The sequence below is a fragment of the Neoarius graeffei genome, chromosome 4, assembly GCF_027579695.1.
Source record: "Neoarius graeffei isolate fNeoGra1 chromosome 4, fNeoGra1.pri, whole genome shotgun sequence".
Lineage (NCBI taxonomy): Eukaryota > Metazoa > Chordata > Actinopteri > Siluriformes > Ariidae > Neoarius > Neoarius graeffei.
The window spans coordinates 85,953,614-85,974,878 of NC_083572.1; the positions used below are offsets into that span (position 1 = coordinate 85,953,614).

At 40.3% G+C, this 21,265-nt stretch overlaps 1 protein-coding gene across 2 annotated transcripts in view; it reads right to left on the reverse strand.

Annotated features, from left to right (window-relative positions):
* Window positions 1-238: 238 nt before the first annotated feature.
* ak4 (adenylate kinase 4) overlaps window positions 239-21,265 on the reverse strand; it is a 39,860-nt gene continuing 18,833 nt past the window's right edge. For both annotated transcript variants that reach the window (XM_060919924.1, XM_060919923.1), the window contains 3 exons: window positions 16,266-16,438; window positions 9,453-9,571; window positions 239-4,991 (listed from right to left, as the gene is read on the reverse strand). In XM_060919924.1, coding sequence (XP_060775907.1) covers window positions 4,865-4,991; window positions 9,453-9,571; window positions 16,266-16,438 — 419 coding nt within the window. In that variant the 3' untranslated portion in view covers window positions 239-4,864. The remainder of the gene's footprint in view (window positions 4,992-9,452; window positions 9,572-16,265; window positions 16,439-21,265) is intronic.

Genomic DNA, 21,265 nt, shown 5'->3' on the forward strand with positions numbered 1-21,265 from the left:
TTGCTGTGAGGTGAGAGCGCTAACCACTACACCACCGTGCCAGCCTTTTTGTTAATATATATAATTTTTTTCTTTTTTTTAATTTCTTATGTAGTATTAGCATTACTGTGTAAACATTCTTTGAGAATGACAATGCTTATCACTCTTATTTCAGTTGGTTAGCGATGGTACACGCTACTGAGTGACAATAACACCTGTTGTCAGGGAATGGTTGAAAATAAATCTGCCACACTCCTGATTTATTTTTTAGAAACAAGAGAAAAGGTTTATTTGGTTGAGAGATGACATTCAGAACTGGATGCAGTGTGTGTGATAATGCACAGTAAGACAGTAAGGGGGTTTGTTTCACAACCTTTGGCTTACGTATACAGTACAGTACTGTGCCTGTTGAAAATCAGATAGGTAGAGAGAGGAGCAATGCTGTGAAAAGGTTAAGTAATTCATAGGTTAAGTAGTATTTCCTCTCATTTAGACTTGCATCCAGAGATTATTCTGCCTCACCTCTATCTGCCTGAAGCGCAGACACTGAGGTTCACAGGCATATCTCAGTATTTTATCAAGACAGGTGATTTGTAGCATTGGGGGGGCAATCATCTTTTCAAAACATATTAAGTATTCTTTTCAAAATCATACAAAATGACATAATTAAATGTAAAATGCGGTTGGCAAAAATACTCACTAAGTCCCAGTTAAATAAATTACTGAAAGGGTGTGATATCGAACATGTCATTGTTATCAATGTATATGGCACATGTAACATTTTCTCAAAGTCCTAAACTCCAACAGCCCACAAATCCAGTTTACAGACAAATTTTCCTTATACAGTGCTGTGCAAAAGTCTTAGGCACCCTATTGTTTTTTTCTTTTCATACAAACTTTGTTATAGATTTCTATTTTATGACTTCTACATTATCGAGTCAGTACAAAAACATTTTAGAGTCCAAACGTTCGTATTCCAGCACAAAATTAAATGTTAGAGAAAACAAAAAACTTTGTATCTGAGCAGTATATTCCATAAAAGAGCACTTTTCAGATTAAAAAAGAAAACATAATGAAGGCTGCTGGGTTTTGGTGCAAAATTAAGAAGTGAGTGTGAGATTGGGGTGTCGTGGCTCAGGTGACTAAGGCGCCATACCATAAATCCGGGGACCCGGGTTTGATTCCGACCCGAGGTTGTTTCCCGATCCCTCCCCATCTCTTTCTCCCACTCACTTCCTGTCCTGTCTCTACACTGTCCTATCCAATAAAGGTGAAAAAATATATCTTTAAAAAAAAAAAAAAGAAGTGAGTGTGAGAGTCAAAGTGTCCAGAAGAACTGTGGCCGGTTCTGTAAGATGCTCAGTAAAACCTACAGCTCATTTCCGCATAAAACTGCACTCATTGTACCTGAGACTACTATTTTTTTTAAAAAGCAAAGCGTCATCTCACACCAAATACTGACTTTGTTTAATTTATTACGGCTTACTGCTTACAGTATTTTTAAAATGTTGAAACATTTCATTTAGTTATTTTTTAAGCCATTTTTGGTCTACAGCATTTCTTTACACGTGCCTAAGACTTTTGCACACTGTGTATGTGTGTATATATATATATATATATATATATATATATATATATACACACTTCCATCTTTGTGGGGACACTCATTGACCTTAATACATTCCCTTGCCCCTTACCCTAACCTTAACCATCACAAATAAATGCTTAATCCCAACCCTTGCCCTAACCTTAAAGGAAAAGGCAACTTTTGTACAAAATCACCACAAATAGATCGATAAATATATAAAGTAATCGATCATGGAATTTATAGAGAAAGAACAGACCGCATAACAGTATCTTTTAACTTTTAATAATATGGGCTTGCGCTGAGCTCAGCGAAGATGCGTTCCGCCATATTGATCTACTGCGTGACGTCATGCGGCCCACCACTGAAAAGAACTCTTCAGTGCTTCATGGTAATAAGGTAAAAAAACCAGTACAATCGCTTCTTCAAAGTTTCACCAAATGGTTTTATTTATGCAACTTAAAGCTCATAATACTGTATAACTTTGGTTGAGTAAAAACACGGAGCAAAAACATGGCTGAATCCTGAATGACTCCTATTTGGATTTGTCCTACCAAGCCTACTGCGCATGCGCAAAGCGGTTCGGCTCGGTTTTCCCTTTCGGGCGCTCTCGTTTTCTGTTAGAATTTGGTAAAGAAAAAAATAAATAAATATTATTTACCAGCTTACCGGGTCCATGAACATAAATCTGACAGCTGACAAGGTCGGGATATAAACGAATCGGATACAAGCCACCCGGCGGGACTCCTTACTGTCCTCACAGTGATCTGTCTGTAAACACTGTTTTCATGGGCCCAGTGACGTCACAGATCAGAGGGAGGCGCATTAACGAAAGATTCTGATTGGTTTATAGTTGCCCACAGTCTCAAAATGGCTGCCTCCTCCAACTTCGGCTCCTCTGTGTCAATTCATGATTTCAAAGTTAAAAATATTTTTTCATGTTCGATATATAATGGAAATAATTAACGGAATTGATTACGTATATGTTTTTCTCCTATTACACACCTGGTTTTGTACAAAAGTTGCCTTTTCCTTTAACCTAAACCCAATTCTAACCTGAACCTTAAAACCAAGTCGTAACCCTCAAACAGCCCTTTGAAGAAGGGAGGACCTAGCCTGGGAAATCCCATGCTGCTTTGCACAATCGTTCCGATCTGAAAAGACAGCATGGAAACTATGGTCTAAAGGCTCGCCTGAGTTAGGGAGCCAATCAGAGAGTGGGGAGGGGTGGAAAGACGGTGACGCGTACTACTCAACAAACGGAAGCTTGTAGTTTATTTGGGACTGTTTACAGATCACATTTAACATGGCGGCGAGCGATACGAACCAAACTTTCGATCAAGCTTTAGACACTGTTCTGAATAGTTTAGAGCGAAAGTTTGTTTTAAAAAAAGAACAGCGTTTGGCGTTACAGTCTTTCTTCGCCTCTTCGTCTTCTTCGTCGCTCTAACTACGTCACCGGGTACAACTGCCATGATTGGCCATGGGCTACGTATACGCCAAATGATAGACATTCGCAACGTCCAGTAAACGGCCGTTGACAATCGTAAACCACACCTCCCCTACGAGAAATTCAATGGAGCACTTGCATGTGACGTCACAGCCGATCCAGATTGTGACAGACGCCATCTTGTAGGTCAAACGCCATATTCCGCCTTCTACTTCTACTTTTACTTCTACCTTTTCTTCTGGAAAACCCTACTATATACAATTCTACTACAACGGCTGCGGCTACAAGCTCTCCCTACCTGTGTACGTTTTTTATGTTTTTTGTGTGTATTTTTGCGTGTTGTTCGTCTGTACCGGACTTCAATATCCACTACAACCGTATGGACTTACTGGACATTGGTTTCCAGCAGAAAATGACGGTTTGTAGCGATTTCCATCGCATGCACAACATTCCGGACGAGATAGCGAGACCAGCGGGGTCTCCGTGGATTGTTATCGGAAGCAAAGCGAAGGAGGCGGCGTCAGGAGAGGAAGCAAGGCCTGTTGACTAAGCTCAGAAAACAGCCACTCAAACCTCCACTGCTAAGCCTCTACCTCTCCAATGCCAGATCCATATAAACAAGACGGACGATTTGGAATTACAGCTGGAATTACCTTATTCTATTCTATAATCGGCTGGTCAGTGCTATACTCAATACTTAAGTGACTTACCCATCCAATGAGGATTCTTGTTTACAAGATGCCACATCTGAGTCGCTGACAAATCCTGAATTTCTGTAAAGATAACTGTCCAGAGATTTATAGGCACGCAGTGCTTCACCACTGAACAGCGAGGGAAAGTTAATGAGGTAATTATACACGTCTGGGTATTCCGCTGGCAGTTCAAAATCCGGTCGTGAAAACTCCGTCCGGTAAGCCATAAGGGTCACAAATCTGTAGATCGTTTATTTTAGACATATATCTAGTTATCTGTTCATTAGAAAAATGAGCCGTGTAGTCCGTCGGTTGAAATTGATCCATTCTGTACACGAGTGCAGCAGTATTCAGCGGTGTTTTTGACCGACAAGATGGCGGTTGTGTACTTTCCGGTCACGTGACTGCAAGATATTTCACTTGTGATATGGTCTGGTGTTAACCAGACTAGGGAGGACCAGCCAGAATGTCCTTGCTTCCCAAACATGTCCTAACTTCGTTGGTTAAAAGCATGTTCTGGTCCTTAATATGTAGCAAGTACAAGTACACACACACCATTATTTAAGTCTGTACAGACACTCAGTAACAGATAAAATCATTTAGGAACAATGACGAGAGAATATTCCAGACAGAAAGGCAGCATAATACACAGCCACATGTTACAGTAAAACAGAGCAGTGTATCAAAACAATGACAGAAATTACTTAAATCACATAAGTCACGGGAATATTGGAATAATGACTTTCCTATCCCAAAAAGTCACATATATTCATTATTACTAGCAATACACACATAAACATTGAAACCGTCTAGCCACCCTGATTTGTGAAGATTCTACTTGTTTCTACTTAAAGTACATATACAGTCTAATATGGCTGTGTTTCCTTAAAAACACTAAAAACGTATAACCAGGTTAGTCAACAGGTATTCTGCATTTTAGCTAAAGATTGATAAAAGCAGATGCTTTGGTATGTAATGTTCCTTCCTGCATCTAAAATAATACTTAAAAAGTACAGTGATTCAGTCTTGATACATTGAATTTGACTGAAAGTGAGGGATGACAAGTCTTTTTTAAGAAATGAACTATATAATGAAGCTCTAAGTGATAAATGCTATACCAATAAGTAGAATTAACCGTTAACAATATGAACCATTTCTTCAGTGAGTTGTGGCTCTTTGAGCGTCTGCTAGGTCTGTCGGGATCTTAGCACTCAGAAGTGAGCTGATGTAAGGCCAGATCCGGTCCGTGTCTGTGTCCGAAAACATGTGTAGGATGCCTTTGGCCCTTTAAATGCACATTACAATTGTAATAAACTTAAGAAGAAGAAGCGTTTGTTTGTCACATGCACACTCAAGCACAGTGAAATTCATCTTCTGCATTTAAGCCATCTGAAGCAGTGAAAAACACACACACACACACACACACAGCAGTAGGCAACTATGCTACAGTGCCCAGGGAGCAGTTGAGGGTTAGGTGCCTTGCTCAAGGCCACTTCAGCCCGTGGCCATCCCCATGTTAACCTAACCACACGTCTTTGAACTGTAAGGGAAACTGGAACAAACCCCCGCAGAACATGCAAACTCCACACAGAAAGGCCCCCATCGACTGGTGGATTCAAACCCAGAACCTTCTTGCTGTGCGGCGACAGTGCACCACCACCACTACACCACTGTGCTGCCCTTAATGTACAGTACCAATCAAAAGTTTGGACACACCTTCTAATTCAGTGTTTCTTCTTTATTTTTATTAATTAAAAGACGCTTCATGACTCAAAGTAACGATGGATGTCATTTCTCTTTACTTACTTGAGCGGTTCTTGACTTAATATGGATTACTACAGTTGTGGAATAGGACTGTTTACTGTATTTTTATTCTTTACTATTTACTGTTTTGGTCTCAAACACATTAAGAAGGCAAGAAATTACACTAATTAACTTTTGATTAGGCACCTGTTAATTGAAAAGCGTTCCAGGTGACGACCTCATAAAGCTGGTTAAGATAATGCCGATAGTGTGCGAAGCGTCATCAAGGTAGATGCTGGCTACTTTGAAGAATCTAAAATATGAAACATTTTGTTTTTAACACTTTTGTTTACCACATCATTCAATATATACAGTACTTTGCAAAAGTCTTGGGCACCCTATTGTTTTTTTTTTCATACAAACTTTGTTATAGATTTCTATTTTATGACTTCTTCATTATCGAGTCAGTACAAAAACATTTTAGAGTCCAAACGTTTGTTTTCCAGCACAAAATTAAATTTTACAAAAAAATGTTTGTATCTGAGCAGTATATTCCATAAGAGAGCACTTTTCAGATTAAAAAAGAAAACTTAAAGAAGGCTACTGGGTTTTGGTGTAAAATTAAGAAGTGAGTGTGAGAGTCAAAGTGTCCAGAAGAACTGTGGCTGGTTCTGTAAGATGCTCAGTAAAACCTACAGCTCATTTCCGCATAAAACTGCACTCACTGGACCTCAGACTACTATTTATTTTTTAAGCAAAGGATCATCTCACACCAAATACTGACTGTTTCATTTATTATGGCTTACTTCTATTTATAGTTTTTTTTTTTAAATGTTGAAATATTTCATTTCATTATTTTTTTAAGCCATTTTTGGTCTACAGCATTTCTTTACATGTGCCTAAGACTTTTGTGCAGTACTGTATATTCCAGATGGTACTCGTATTTCATAGTTTTGATGTCTTCAGTATTGTTCTACAATGTAGAACAGTCAAAATACAGAAAAATCTACAACCCCGATTCCAAAACAGTTGGGACAAAGTACAAATTGTAAATAAAAACGGAATGCAATGATGCGGAAGTTTCAAAATTCCATATTTTATTCAGAATACAACATAGATGACATATCAAATGTTTAAACTGAGAAAACGTATCATTTAAAGAGAAAAATTAGGTGATTTTAAATTTCATGACAACAACACATCTCAAAGTTGGGACAAGGCCATGTTTCCCACTGTGAGACATCCCCTTTTCTCTTTACAACAGTCTGTAAACGTCTGGGGACTGAGGAGACAAGTTGCTCAAGTTTAGGGATAGGAATGCTAACCCATTCTTGTCTAATGTAGGATTCTAGTTGCTCAACTGTCTTAGGTCTTTTTTGTCGTATCTTCCGTTTTATGATGCGCCAAATGTTTTCTATGGGTGAAAGACCTGGACTGCAGGCTGGCCAGTTCAGTACCCGGACCCTTCTTCTACGCAGCCATGATGCTGTAATTGATGCAGTATGTGGTTTGGCATTGTCATGTTGGAAAATGCAAGGTCTTCCCTGAAAGAGACGTCGTCTGGATGGGAGCATATGTTGCTCTAGAACCTGGATATACCTTTCAGCATTGATGGTGTCTTTCCAGATGTGTAAGCTGCCCATGCCACACGCACTAATGCAACCCCATACCATCAGAGATGTAGGCTTCTGAACTGAGCGCTGATAACAACTTGGGTCGTCCTTTTCCTCTTTAGTCCGAATGACACGGCGTCCCTGATTTCCATAAAGAACTTCAAATTTTGATCCGTCTGACCACAGAACAGTTTTCCACTTTGCCACAATCCATTTTAAATGAGCCTTGGCCCAGAGAAGACGTCTGCGCTTCTGGATCGTGTTTAGATACGGCTTCTTCTTTGAACTATAGAGTTTTAGCTGGCAACGGCGGATGGCACGGTGAATTGTGTTCACAGATAATGTTCTCTGAAAATATTCCTGAGCCCATTTTGTGATTTCCAATACAGAAGCATGCCTGTATGTGATGCAGTGCCGTCTAAGGGCCCGAAGATCACGGGCACCCAGTATGGTTTTCCGGCCTTGACCCTTACGCACAGAGATTCTTCCAGATTCTCTGAATCTTTTGATGATATTATGCACTGTAGATGATGATATGTTCAAACTCGTTGCAATTTTACACTGTCGAACTCCTTTCTGATATTGTTCCACTATTTGTCGGCGCAGAATTAGGGGGATTGGTGATCCTCTTCCCATCTTTACTTCTGAGAGACGCTGCCACTCCAAGATGCTCTTTTTATACCCAGTCATGTTAATGACCTATTGCCAATTGACCTAATGAGTTGCAATTTGGTCCTCCAGCTGTTCCTTTTTTGTACCTTTAACTTTTCCAGCCTCTTATTGCCCCGTCCCAACTTTTTTGAGATGTGTTGCTGTCATGAAATTTCAAATGAGCCAATATTTGGCATGAAATTTCAAAATGTCTCACTTTCGACATTTGATATGTTGTCTATGTTCTATTGTGAACACAATATCAGTTTTTGAGATTTGTAAATTATTGCATTCCGTTTTTATTTACAATTTGTACTTTGTCCCAACTTTTTTGGAATCGGGGTTGTATGAATGAATAGGGGTATACAAATTTTTGATTGGTACTGTATATTCCAGATGATTTTTTTTTTTTTAGATTTTTTTTGGGCTTTTTGCACCTTTATTGGATAGGACAGTGTAGAGACAGGAAATGAGCGGGAGAGAGACGGGAAGGGATCGGGAAATGACCTCGGGCCGGAATCGAACCCGGGTCGCCCGCATTCATGGTATGGCGCCTTAACCACCTGAGCCACGACGCCATTCCAGATGATTTTACAGTAATTTACTGGCAGCAAATAATATAGAAAGACACCATGAAATAAATTTAATCCATTACAATAGATGATGGTTTTATCCAATGTGACTCACGATGAAGGCAGGTTAAAAGTGAGCAGTTGAAGGTTTTACATATTTCTTCATTGGATAAATTGGGGGCTTGAACCCTAGAGCTGTTAGTTGTGTCCATTTCATCTTTTCTTAAGGCTAAGTGGTCCCTGTGGGGTCCCCTCCACAGTGGCAGTTGGCCCATTCCCAATGCCACACAACCAGAACATTGGAGGAACCAAAGTATTTTTTTCGAGACACCATCTCTAGGAAGATTGTCAACCAAGATTAAAGAGCCCTTCCTGCCCATGAGACATGGTTATCCCCTGGCAGATACCAACCCAGTATTTCTAGACCATGGGGTAACTTCAACCCAACTGAAATTGATTCCCTACTATGCCTGTTAAAGAGTAGACAGCAGCTCGAGAAACTACTTGTTCCACATGAAGTATTATGTGTGACATTTATTCTGACTTCCTATTTTGTATTTAAATTGAGAATGTGTTAGTTATTTTTTAAATTAGTTAATTATTTAGGAGAGGAAACATAGCCATGGCATCGTCGCACTTTTGGTCATGTACAGAGTCTCTGAGAACATGTAGCTCTAATAGTGATCATGAATACTCGTCAACCTTGGTCGCGCCCAACCGAGAGTTGGCCTAGTGGTTAGCGTGTCCGCCTCTCGACCGGGAGATTTTGAGTTCTACTCATGGTTGGGTCATACCAAAGACCATCACAAAAATGGTACCTACTACTGTCTGGCAAGGCATGCTACAATACAGATGTGAGTGGGGAAGTCAAACTCTTGCGGTTACCAGAAAACTAGCCCCCCGCTGTAACCCTAGCTGTATAGGGTGAGAGGCTGAGGACTATCAAAATGGAGATTGGTGCTGCACCCATGCGCCTTAAAGAGTTGGTTAGTAGTAGGACAGGAGACTGCCTGGGAAGACCAGATTCTGGTGTGAGAGGGACTTTGACTTGACTTGGTCTCTCCCTGGTCCTAGGTCTGATTCATACTGTAAATATTGGCAGTCAATTTACAAATGTATGCAAAGAAAGACTCTTTTGCCACAGATTTCATGCCTCAGTAAACTTACCTGTATAAATCTATGACAGGCTTTGCCACGTCTTTGTAGTGTCTCAATCTGGCAACCAGTGCCTCTGGTTTATCATCTTCATGTTGGATCAGTGGCTCTCCACTGATATCATCCACTCCCTAGGAATACAGAGATAGATAACACATGGGGCTTCTTGTACACAAGTTCCCAAGAAAGATCTGGAAATGTGATATGACATGGCAAACTTTTTTATCCCACATGATAGTGCTGTTGAATTCTCAAAGCTGTTTGGTCAGGACATACGTGCTCTATCTCTCCACAATAAACAGGAAATGACATTTTTTTCATGGGCCTTCCACAACTTTAAATGCAACTATAAATGGATATGTTTGACTTTTCCTTAACAGAGACAACTTCAATCTATCAGTGATAGTCATAGTAAAAGAACCCTGAACTCATAGCTTTGTAAAATTCAACGGTTCTTGGAACAGCCATGAAAACAGATCAGACAGTACACACATGCACATTTCTGTGTCTTCTGCTATTTGATACTGCTAATATTTTATGGATATCATGCAATTTTCACACAAGCTGCATGCAGTAGCTATTTTATAACCTGCAATATAGCAGCCCGTAAATAGCGCCCCATGGAATTTACCCACAATAATATGCTTACACACTCACACCGCCCAACTTTTCATGGTTTCTAATGAACAGAAATCCTTGAACTCCTTGAATTCATCATATGTCGCATTAAGGCACTGATGTATCCATTTTACATGTAACATAAAATCAGAAAAATTTGGGATGTATGTTCAAATTTAAATTAAAACTGAAAACAATGATTTGTAAATCATCTTTGGGCTGTATTGCACTTAAAACAATACAACAGCACATTATTTGACATTTTACCTCATGATTTTTTTTTTCAAAAATAAACACATTTCGATTTTGATTCTTGCAACGCATTTCAAACAAGAGTGCTCTGAGAGCACAGTATCCCCCGCTGGCAACTATGCCATAACTCTGGTAAAATGCAACTGAATTGAACAAAATTGCAATATGCGTATTAGCAACATATAACAAAGAATCCTGCCAAGTTTCGAGAAATTCCTCCAAAAATTGTGAGAGGAGTTGATTTCAGAAGGTGAGTACCCTTCCCGGGACAGACAGACATCGCCACAACATAAACCCCTTTGGGCTTTTCGGCCAGCGGGGGATAAAAATTATGAGGGAAGTTGATTTCAGAAAGCAAGCACACCTTGATGAAATTGCCAAAGTACAAGTTTGTTAAGACTCAAGGGGATAACTCTGGTAAAATTTGCCCAAATTAACTTCAATTTCAATATGCGTGTAACTGTCATATAACAAAGCCTTTTTCCAAGTTTGGTGAAATTCCTCCACAAATTGTGAGAGGAGTTGATTTCAGAAGAACGTACACCCTCATCAAATTGTCAACGTACAAGTTATTTAATCAAGGGTCAAAACTCTGGTAAAATTTTCACAAACGAAATTAAATCGCAATATGCGTATTACCATCATATAACAAGGCCTTTTGCCAAGCTTCGAGAAATTCGTCCAAAAATTGTGAGAGGAGTTGATGTCAGAAGGCAAGCACACCTTCATGAAACTGTGAAAGTACAAGGTTGTTAATCAAGGGCCACAACTCTGGTAAAATGCAACCGAATTGAACAAAATAACAATATGCGTACTACCAACAAACAACAATGCCTTTTACCAGGTTGCGTGAAATTCTTCCACAAACTGTGAGAGGAGTTGATTTCAGAAGGAAAACACACTCTCATGAAATTGTCAAAGTATAATTTTGTTAATCAAAGACTATAACTGGTAAAATATGACCGAATGTAACAAAATTACAATATGCGCATTACCAACATATAATAAAGAATCCTGACAAGTTTTGTGAAATTCCTCCAAAAATTGTGAGAGGAGTTGATTTCAGAAGGTGAGCACCCTTCCCAGGATGGATGGACGGACAGACAGACATCGCCACAACATAATCCCCGTTTGGGCCTTTCGGCCAGCAGGGGATTAAAACATTGGGACAGTAAAGCAGTTACCATCTTGTAACGTTGCCATTCCTTCTCACAACCCTTAAAAGATGTTTAGGGACTGAAGGCACCAAGTGATGAAGAGTTTCGGGTGTTATTTTGTCCAATTCTTCCTGTAAACAGGTTTTATGGTGTGCAACCGTATGGAGTCGTCGTTGTCATATTTTTCATTTCAAAATTCACCACACATTCTCTGTTGGGGACAGAGGGGACAGGCACCTTCTTCTTCCACAGCCATTCCTTTGTAATGTGTGCAGAATTTGGTTTTGCACAGTCTTGTTGAAATATCCCTGGAAAAGATGTCGTCCTGAAGGCAGCATATGTTGCTCCAAAATCTCAACGTACTTTTCTACATTAATGCTGCCGACACAGAAGTGTAAGTTACTTTTGTCAAGGGCGCTGACATAACCTCATACCATGACAGACCCTGGCTTATGGACTTGTTGCTGGTAACAGTCTGGATGGTCCTTTTCGTCTTTGTTCCAGAGCACATGGTGTCCATTTTTTCCAAAAAATACCTGGAATTCTGATTCATTCACACTACACCTTTCCACTGTGTGATGGTCCATCCCAGATGCCTCAAAGCCCAGAGAAGTCAATGGTGCTTCTGGACACAGTTAACATAAGGCTTCCTCTTTGCACAGTAAAGTTTTAACTGGCATTTGTGGATGTAATTCCTTATTGTAGTGTTTGACAAAGGTTTGCAAAAGTAATCCCTAGCCCATGTGGTTATATCAGCTATAGATGAATGATGGTTCTTGATGCAGTGCCATATGAGGGATTGGAGATCATGGGTGTTCAGCTTAGGCTTGTGCCCTTGCCCTTTACACATAGAAATTTCTCCAGATTCTTTGAATCATTTAATGATATTGTGCACTGTAGAGGGTGGAAATATTCAAATTCCTTCTTATCTTTCTTTGAGGAACATTGTTTTTAAACATTTCAATTTTCTCATGCATTTGTTGACAAACTGGAGATCCTCGACCCATCTTTGCTCCTCAAAGACCAGGCCTTTCCGGGATACTGATTTTGCACCAAATCATGATTACAATCGCCCGTTGACATCACCTGTTTCAAATCACATTATTATTTAATTCTTTTACCTCATTACTAGCCCTAAGTTGCCCCCGTCCCAACTTTTTTTGGAATGTGTTGCAGGCCTGAAACGCAGGAATGAATATATATTAACAAATGAAATGAAGTTGACCAGACAAAACATGAAATATCTTGGGTTCATACTGTCTACAATGAAATACAAGTCGAAGTAAATTTAGAAATCACAGCTTTCTTTTTTTTAATTTGCATTTTCCACACTGTCCCAACTTTTTCTGATTTGGGTTTGCATTCATTTCACTATTTTTTCCCATTTTGGCCAGTTCCCCACAGTGGCACAACACATCCCAACTAGGGCAAGGGTGACAACTAAAACATGCATCATTTTCAACTTCTTTTCAAACTATTGTTCATAAAATGACACATGAACAAAAGAGAGCTGAACACTTTTGGAAAGATACACTATCTGCCCTTTTCCATATACAGTGTCTTGCAAAAGTATTCATCCCCCTTGGTGTTTGTCCTGTTTTGTTGCATTACAAGCTGGAATTAAAATGGATTTTTGGAGGGTTAGCACCATTTGATTTACACAACATGCCTACCACTTTAAAGATGCAAATTGTTGTTCAGCACAACACACGGGCCTGTGGTCTGTTCGTCGTTACCACCACCAGAAGCGCTTTGTTTACGTCCATGTGAGGAGAACATGAGCCTGCAGACTCTCTGTTTCAGCCAATGAAATTGCAGCATGGATAACCCTGTCACTCTGGCACATCGAAAAAACTAGTGACTAAGATTATAGCCTACTATTGAGTTTGCAAAAATATGTGAATAAATTCATATTTTGTTATATAAAAATAAAATGCTAAATATTGGTAGGGACTATTTTGCCATCCTAAAATATTGGTTGTGACATGTCCCTATGGTCCATATGCAAACCTATGCCCTTGTATGCTGATGACACACAGTTGTATGTTTCTGCAAAACCAGATGAGAGACAATAGCTTAATAGAATTGAGGAATGTGTAAAGGACATTAGACATTGGATGCTTATTAACTTCCTGCTGCTTAACTCTGACAAGACTGAAGTACTTGTACTCGGACCACATGCAGCTAGAAGTAAGTTTTCTGATTACACAGTAACTCTGGATGGCCTTTCTGTTTCTTCACGTGCAGCAGTAAAAGACCTCGGAGTGATTATTGACCCCAGTCTTTCATTCGAAACTCACATTCATAACATTACCTGGATAGCTTTCTTTCATCTCAGAAATATGGCCAAGATAAGAAATTTAATGCACTACACGACACAGAAAAAATAGTTCATGCTTTCCTTACCTCCAGGTTGGATTATTGTAATGCCTTACTTTCTGGATGTGCCAGTAAGTGCGTAAACAAGCTCCAGTTAGTTCAAAATGTGGCAGCAAGAGTCCTTACTAGAACTAGAAAATATGACCACATCACCCCTGTCTTATCCACACTGCATTGGCTCCCAATCAAATTTCGTATTGATTATAAAATACTACTATTGAACTTTAAAGCGCTGAATGGTCTCGCACCACATTACCTGAGCGAACTTCTGGTCCTCTATGACCCGCCACGCCTACTTAGATCAAAAGGTGCAGGCTATCTGCTGGTACCTCGTATAGTGAAGGCTGCATCAGGGGGCAAAGCCTTTTCTTACAAAGCCCCACAGTTATGGAACAGCCTTCCAAGTAGTGTTCGGGAATCAGACACATTCTCAGCATTTAAGTCTAGGCTGAAAACATATCTGCCTTTTGTTAATGGTGTTTATGAGGTAAAGGAGTAGATCTGGAGGGTCCTCAGACAGAGTGTTTTGGTAAACTGGGATGTATGGATGCTGTCAGTCCCCCACTCGCGTGCTCACTCGAGTTTGTTGACGGTGTAGTGGCTGGCTGCTTTATGTCCCGGGGCTCCCTCATGCCTGTGTTACCTTCTGGCTCTCTCCTTTTAGTTATGCTGTCATAGTTAGTTTTGCCGGAGTCCCTGCTTGTACTCAGCGCAAAATGTATACTGTACCTACTTATTCAGGTGACATTGGGCATACCTAACAACCTGTATTTTCTCCCCCCCCCCAAAAAAAAAAAAATCTGTCCCTCTGAGTTACATGTCAATCCTGGGATCGAGGTGCTGACCTCTTCTGCTCCTCGGACCTGCCTGATCCATCCTGGTGCCCTGTGTCTGGTTGGAGTCTCATCACATCGCTCCTGTAGAGGACGGCCCCATATGGACAGTTGAAAGTCACACTTGGAGGACGCTCTGGACACTTACAGTAATGCTTTTGTGGCTGAGGACTACAGTTGACTTGCTAACTTTGGGACTGCAGTTGTCATGAACAGTTTTGCACTCAAGTTTCCATTAATGAAGAGTTATAACATCAACAAAACTGACTTCATGTTAAAACTGTTAATGTTATAGTCATGTTGTCTGTTGTTGTCCAGGTGAAGATGGGTTCCCTTTTGAGTCTGGTTCCTCTCGAGGTTTCTTCCTCGTGTCGTCTGAGTTTTTCCTTGCCACATTGCCACAGGCTTGCTCATTGGGGATAGGTTAGAGATAAAATTGGCTCATGTCTTGGGTCATTCAGATTCCGTAAAGCTGCTTTGGGACAATATCTATTGTTAAAAGCGCTATACAAACAAACTTGACTTGCATTTACACTATTACAGAAGTGTCAAAATTTCATGTGTAAATGATTGTACTTCAGAGGAAGCTGTGGCCAAATGGTTAGAGAAACAGCTTTGGGATCAAAAGGTTGCTGGTTTGATTCCCTGAACCAGCAGGTCTGGCTCAAGTGCTCTTGAATAAGGTACTTAACCCCCAAACTGCTCTGGCAAGTGTGGTAGTGTACTTTGTGTCTGATTAGCCAAAGAAAAACTAATGATATGATTAACATTTTGGGCAAGAACCTGGCCATAACTGTAACCAATAATTGTGTGACATTTATGTAATTTTTATACACTTCACATGTTAGTTTTCACATGTATGTTTTTTACGTTATTTTTGTCACAATTAGTTAAATTTCAAATGTATTTTTTTCACACAACTAATTTATTTTCACGTTAATTTTTTTATTTATTCAGACATGATTTTCTCACATGAATAATTCATTTTCAAGTAAGCAAATATTGTTTGAATGATGTCACATGTTTACTTGGCTTCACACATGCAATTTCAGGACAGGCTAACATTCACCTTCGTATTTTCAACCTATTACAGGATTAGTCATCACATATTACTCTCTTCACATGTCAAAACCATGTGATTTTCTGTTAGGGCATCTCCCCTGACTTTCCCTTCCCAATCTTGTATCAGATTTGTATTTGACCCATTGTATGTCTACATTACATTAGTGGCATTTAGTAGACGCTCTTATCCCAAGTGACGTACAACATACCCAGAGCAGCCTGGGGAGCAGTTGGGGGTTGCTCAAGGGCACTTTAGCTATTCCTGCTAGTCCACAGAATCGAACCAGTGACCTTTTGGTCCCAAAGCCGCTTCTCTAACCATTATACCATGACTTCCCCTGTGGGTATATTGTCCAAATTGCATGTTGCTATTTTAGCTTCTTTTTTCTATTTATTCACTAATCTAATTTCTTCCTTTTAAGAAAACAAAGGATTCATCCAATTTCATTAAAAAAAATACCACTGTCAGATTAAATTAAATCACAGTACAATACCCTGCAGAACAGGAAAGGAGAGACATCTACCTGGACACGAGGAGGGTTAAAGCACATGTTGTACACCCTCCCGCTGGCTTGGTGGATCCAGCGATGACGCAGTCTTTCCTTCAATGTTTCCAGAGGAATGTTAAGACTAATGACCACGTCAAGCTCGCAGGCACTGTTCAGAGCCTCGGCCTGGGCTAGAGTCCGAGGAAAACCTGGAGGGAAAGACAATATACTGAAACCTTGCAGAACAAATCAAGTTAGGGATCCAGTGGTTAAATGATTGCACTGGCTACCACAGGGCTCCGATCAGAGAGAAAAGATTCATAAGATGGATTTTAGTCTCTTTAGTGTCTACACAGCCTAGGGAATACATGAGGTAAATAAATAAACTGTCACACTCAAAATATTATTCAGTACAGTGAATCCAAACAGTGTCTGAATTCAAACTGACGAAGGTCAAGGCAGCTGGAGATGTTTCTCTAGTCATCATTTAGAAACAGAACTGATACGCTTCCCATTATATTCGCAAAACTTCACATGTGATTTCTCACATGTGAAATATGTGGAAAATGTGTTTTGCACATGGGAAACGTGGTTTTGGCCAAATTTTATGTGAATCACATGTGGGAATGTTTTACACATGTGGTAACATGTTTTCCACATGTGCTCTCCATGGTAACACATGTTACAAAATCTGATACCATGTATTCCACATGTTACCACATGTGGTAACATGTGATCACATGTGAAATAAATGGGAAATTCATGTGTTTTTTCTGTAAGGGGTCTTCAAGGTTTTATCATGGTTCCAGTTGCCCTGACTGCCAAATAACAATAAGACATTCTTCTACAATATTTAAATAATATTGGCTGGCTAAATCAGATATATTCCATGTAGCTAGCATGATATTGAATGAGTCGAAGATGAGTTCAGTATTATGCTAGCTGAATGGAATATATCTGATATACTATGAAAAAAGCCATTATTATTATTATTATTATTATACACACACACACACACACACACACACACACACACACATTCCTTTCAGGTGTTCAACACGTCTTTCTCTTTCAAAATTCTCTCAAAATCTTCCGTATTTAACAAAGTAAACCTGGCGGCCATGTTTGTTTATAAATTGCCACTGTCACTTGCTAGTACGGAAGTTTTACGTCTCCGTATCTCTTCCAGTTTTTTGATGTCCGTTGGTATGTTTTTCTCTTGTAAATATGCATGAAGAATATATACTAATTAAGTTTTGATAGCCTTTCTGGTGTTCAATGTGTCTTTCTCTTTACTAACGAACAAAGAAATGGTTCTGCACATGTGTAGCAGAAAGCTCTGTCTCATTGGATATTCGCATCAGCTCTGATGTGTGATGTCATGTTGTCTTAACAATCATGCAATATTGTAACCCATATTCAACGCTCATTCTCCTTTGGGTAGAGTGACGTAATACACGTAGGATAAGCGATATACTAAGAATACTGCATTGCTATCAAACCAAATGAATGAAACCCGTGAGAAGGGAATAGAATATGTTTCTATTCCATTGAAAAAGTGTCCTTTATGTATAATAATTAAATAATATTATATATATAATATATAGGGGAGGCACGGTGGTGTAGTGGTTTGCACTGTCGCCTCACAGCAAGAAGGTCCTGGGTTCAAGCCCAGCGGCTGACAGGGGCCTTTCTGTGTGGAGTTTGCATGTTCTCCCCGTGTCCGCGTGGGTTTCCTCCAGGTGCTCCGGTTTCCCCCACAGTCCAAAGGCATGCAGGTTAGGCTAATTGGTGGCTCTAAATTGACCGTAGGTGTGAATGTGAGTGTGAATGGTTGTCTGTGTCTATGTGTCAGCCCTGTGATGACCTGGCGACTTGTCCAGGGTGTACCCCGCCTCTCGCCTGTAGTCAGCTGAGATGGGCTCCAGCTTGCCTGTGACCCTGTAGAACAGGATAAGTGGCTACAGATAATGGATGGATGGATATAATATATAGCTGAATGGAATATATGTGATATACCATGAAAAATGGCAGCCAATATTATTATTGTACATACAAATTCAATGGAACAATTCAATGTATGGCATGGTGGTGTAAGTGGTTAGCACGGTCGCCTCACAGTAAGAAGGTTCTGGGTTCAAGCCCAGCAGCCGGCAGGGGCCTTTCTGTGTGGAGTTTGCATGTTCTCCCCGTGTCTGTGTGGGTTTCCTCCAGGTGCTCTAGTTTCCCTCGCAGTTTAAAGACATGCAGTTAGGTTAATACGGGGTGGCATTGGGCTGAGGTGCCCTTGAGTGAGGCACCTAACTCCCACCTGCTCCCCAGGCGCTGTTAGCATAGCTCTGGGTATGTGTTTGTTCACTGTTTCAGATGGGTTAAATGCAGAGAGGAATTTCACAAGCATATGTTGAATAAATTCTTCTTCTTCTTCTTGTAGATTTTACAAACACACTTAAACAATATTGCATGCCATCAATAAACCCACTAGACAGGAATAGAATACATGTATTTATTCGATGGAAAAAGTGGCCCGTATGTATCATAATTTACCCCATGTGTTTCATAACACTAGTAATACGATACAGGCGTGACTCTTATTATGTCTCCCATTTTATATTTGTTACTAATCACTGCAAATACACAACACCTTTAAACCCAAGACTACAGTGAAGTGGATTCTGACTGGAACAGGTCTGCTGTGCAAGAAGAAGCAGCCACCAATGTTTGCAAACCTTGAAGTAGATCAGGCTGAAGCTGCTTCAACTTGTTTCTAGGTCAGACCCCACCTTCTTCGCTCTGCCAGTGTTTCATATCTGATCCTTTACTGATTGAAGGCATTTAACAATACTTGATGTCTGTTGCTTTTGCCAAGCAGTGACTAACATGTGAAATATTCACTTGCTCAAGTGTTTGTGTAACAAGAGTCTGATTTAACATCAAATTTAATACCTGGGGAGTTTGGAAAGTATCTAGCCATATCACATTACTTCAGCCGAACTCTGATCTCCAAATTTCTAACCTCCTATGAAGAAAAAAAACACAGGAAAGTCCCCTCAACATGAAATTGATACTCAGAAAGTCAGAAAGTTGCCTTCAGCATAATGAGTTGAGCCTAATATAGATATTTAGTCACTGCCTAAAAGCAGAGCTACTGATGAGTGTATGAGTAAAATATTTGCGAAGGTACAAAATCAGCCTCATCTCATCTCATCTCATTATCTGCAGCCGCTTTATCCTGTTCTACAGGGTCGCAGGCAAGCTGGAGCCTATCCCAGCTGACTACGGGCGAAAGGCGGGGTACACCCTGGACAAGTCGCCAGGTCATCACAGGGCTGACACATAGACACAGACAACCATTCACACTCACATTCACACCTACGGTCAATTTAGAGCCACCAGTTAACCTAACCTGCATGTCTTTGGACTGTGGGGGAAACCGGAGCACCCGGAGGAAACCCACGCGGACACGGGGAGAACATGCAAACTCCGCACAGAAAGGCCCTCGCCGGCCACGGGGCTCGAACCCGGACCTTCTTGCTGTGAGGCGACAGCGCTAACCACTACACCACCGTGCCGCACAAAATCAGCCTGAATAGAATAATAATATTATAGCATAGGAACCACTGAATTATGTAATGTCATGTATTTCGCATCAATAAATTGCTGCATTGTCTTGTGACAGTGATACCAATAATGAGATACACATCACAGTTATGAATACATATTTATACATCCATCTATCCATGATCCGTAGCCGCTTATCCTGTGCAGGGTCGAGGGCAAGCTGGAGCTTATCCCAGCTGACTATGTGCGAGAGGCGGGGTACACCCTGGACAAGTCGCCAGATCATCACAGGGCTGACAACAACAACTATTCACGCTCACATTCACACCTACAGTCAATTTAGAGCCACCAATTAGCCTAACCTGCATGTCTTTGGACTGTGGAGGAAACCCACACAGACACAAGGAGAACATGCAAACTCCGCAAAGAAAGGCCCTCGTCAGCCACTGGGCTCGAACCCAGAACCTTCTTGCTGTGAGGCGACAGTGCTAACCACTACACCACAGTGCCCCCCATATTTATACATATTTTACACATTTTACATATTTATGCCATGCACCAGAAACAACACCACAACGTTTATTTTGGTGTGACTCTGCTGGGTGCCTGGTGGACATCAGTGAACCAGTGATTTCACTTGACATCATTACTACATAGTTACGATCCAATATTATCAGACATAAGAACGAATTGATATCGATCCGCAGTAGTTTTAGATTATCTATAACTAAAGAAAAATGCTGATAATTGCTATTGCACTACACAAGAATTGTTTACATGAATGTGCAAAGTAAGAAATACAGTGGTGCTTGAAAGTTTGTGAATCCTTTGGAATTTTCTATATTTCTGCATAAATATGACCTAAAACATCATCAGATTTTCACACAAGTCCTAAAAGTAGATAAAGAGAACCCAGTTAAACAAATGAGACAAAAATATTATACTTGGTCATTTATTTATTGAGGAAAATGATCCAATAGTACATATCTGTGAGTGGCAAAAGTATGTGAACCTTTGCTTTCAGTATCTGGTGTGACCCCCTTGTGCAGCAATAACTGCAACTAAACGTTTCCGGTAACTGTTGATCAGTCCTGCACACCGGCTTGGAGGAATTTTAGCCCATTCCTCCGTACAGAACAGCTTCAACTCTGGGATGTTGGTGGGTTTCCTCACATGAACTGCTCGTTTCAGGTCCTTCCACAACATTTCGATTGGATTAAGGTCAGGACTTTGACTTGGCCATTCCAAAACATTAACTTTATTCTTCTTTAACCATTCTTTGGTAGAATGACTTGTGTGCTTAGGGTCGTTGTCTTGCTGCATGACCCACCTTCTCTTGAGATTGAGTTCATGGACAGATGTCCTGACATTTTCCTTTAGAATTCACTGGTATAATTCAGAATTCATTGTTCCATCAATGATGGCAAGCTGTCCTGGCCCAGATGCAGCAAAACAGGCCCAAACCATGATACTAC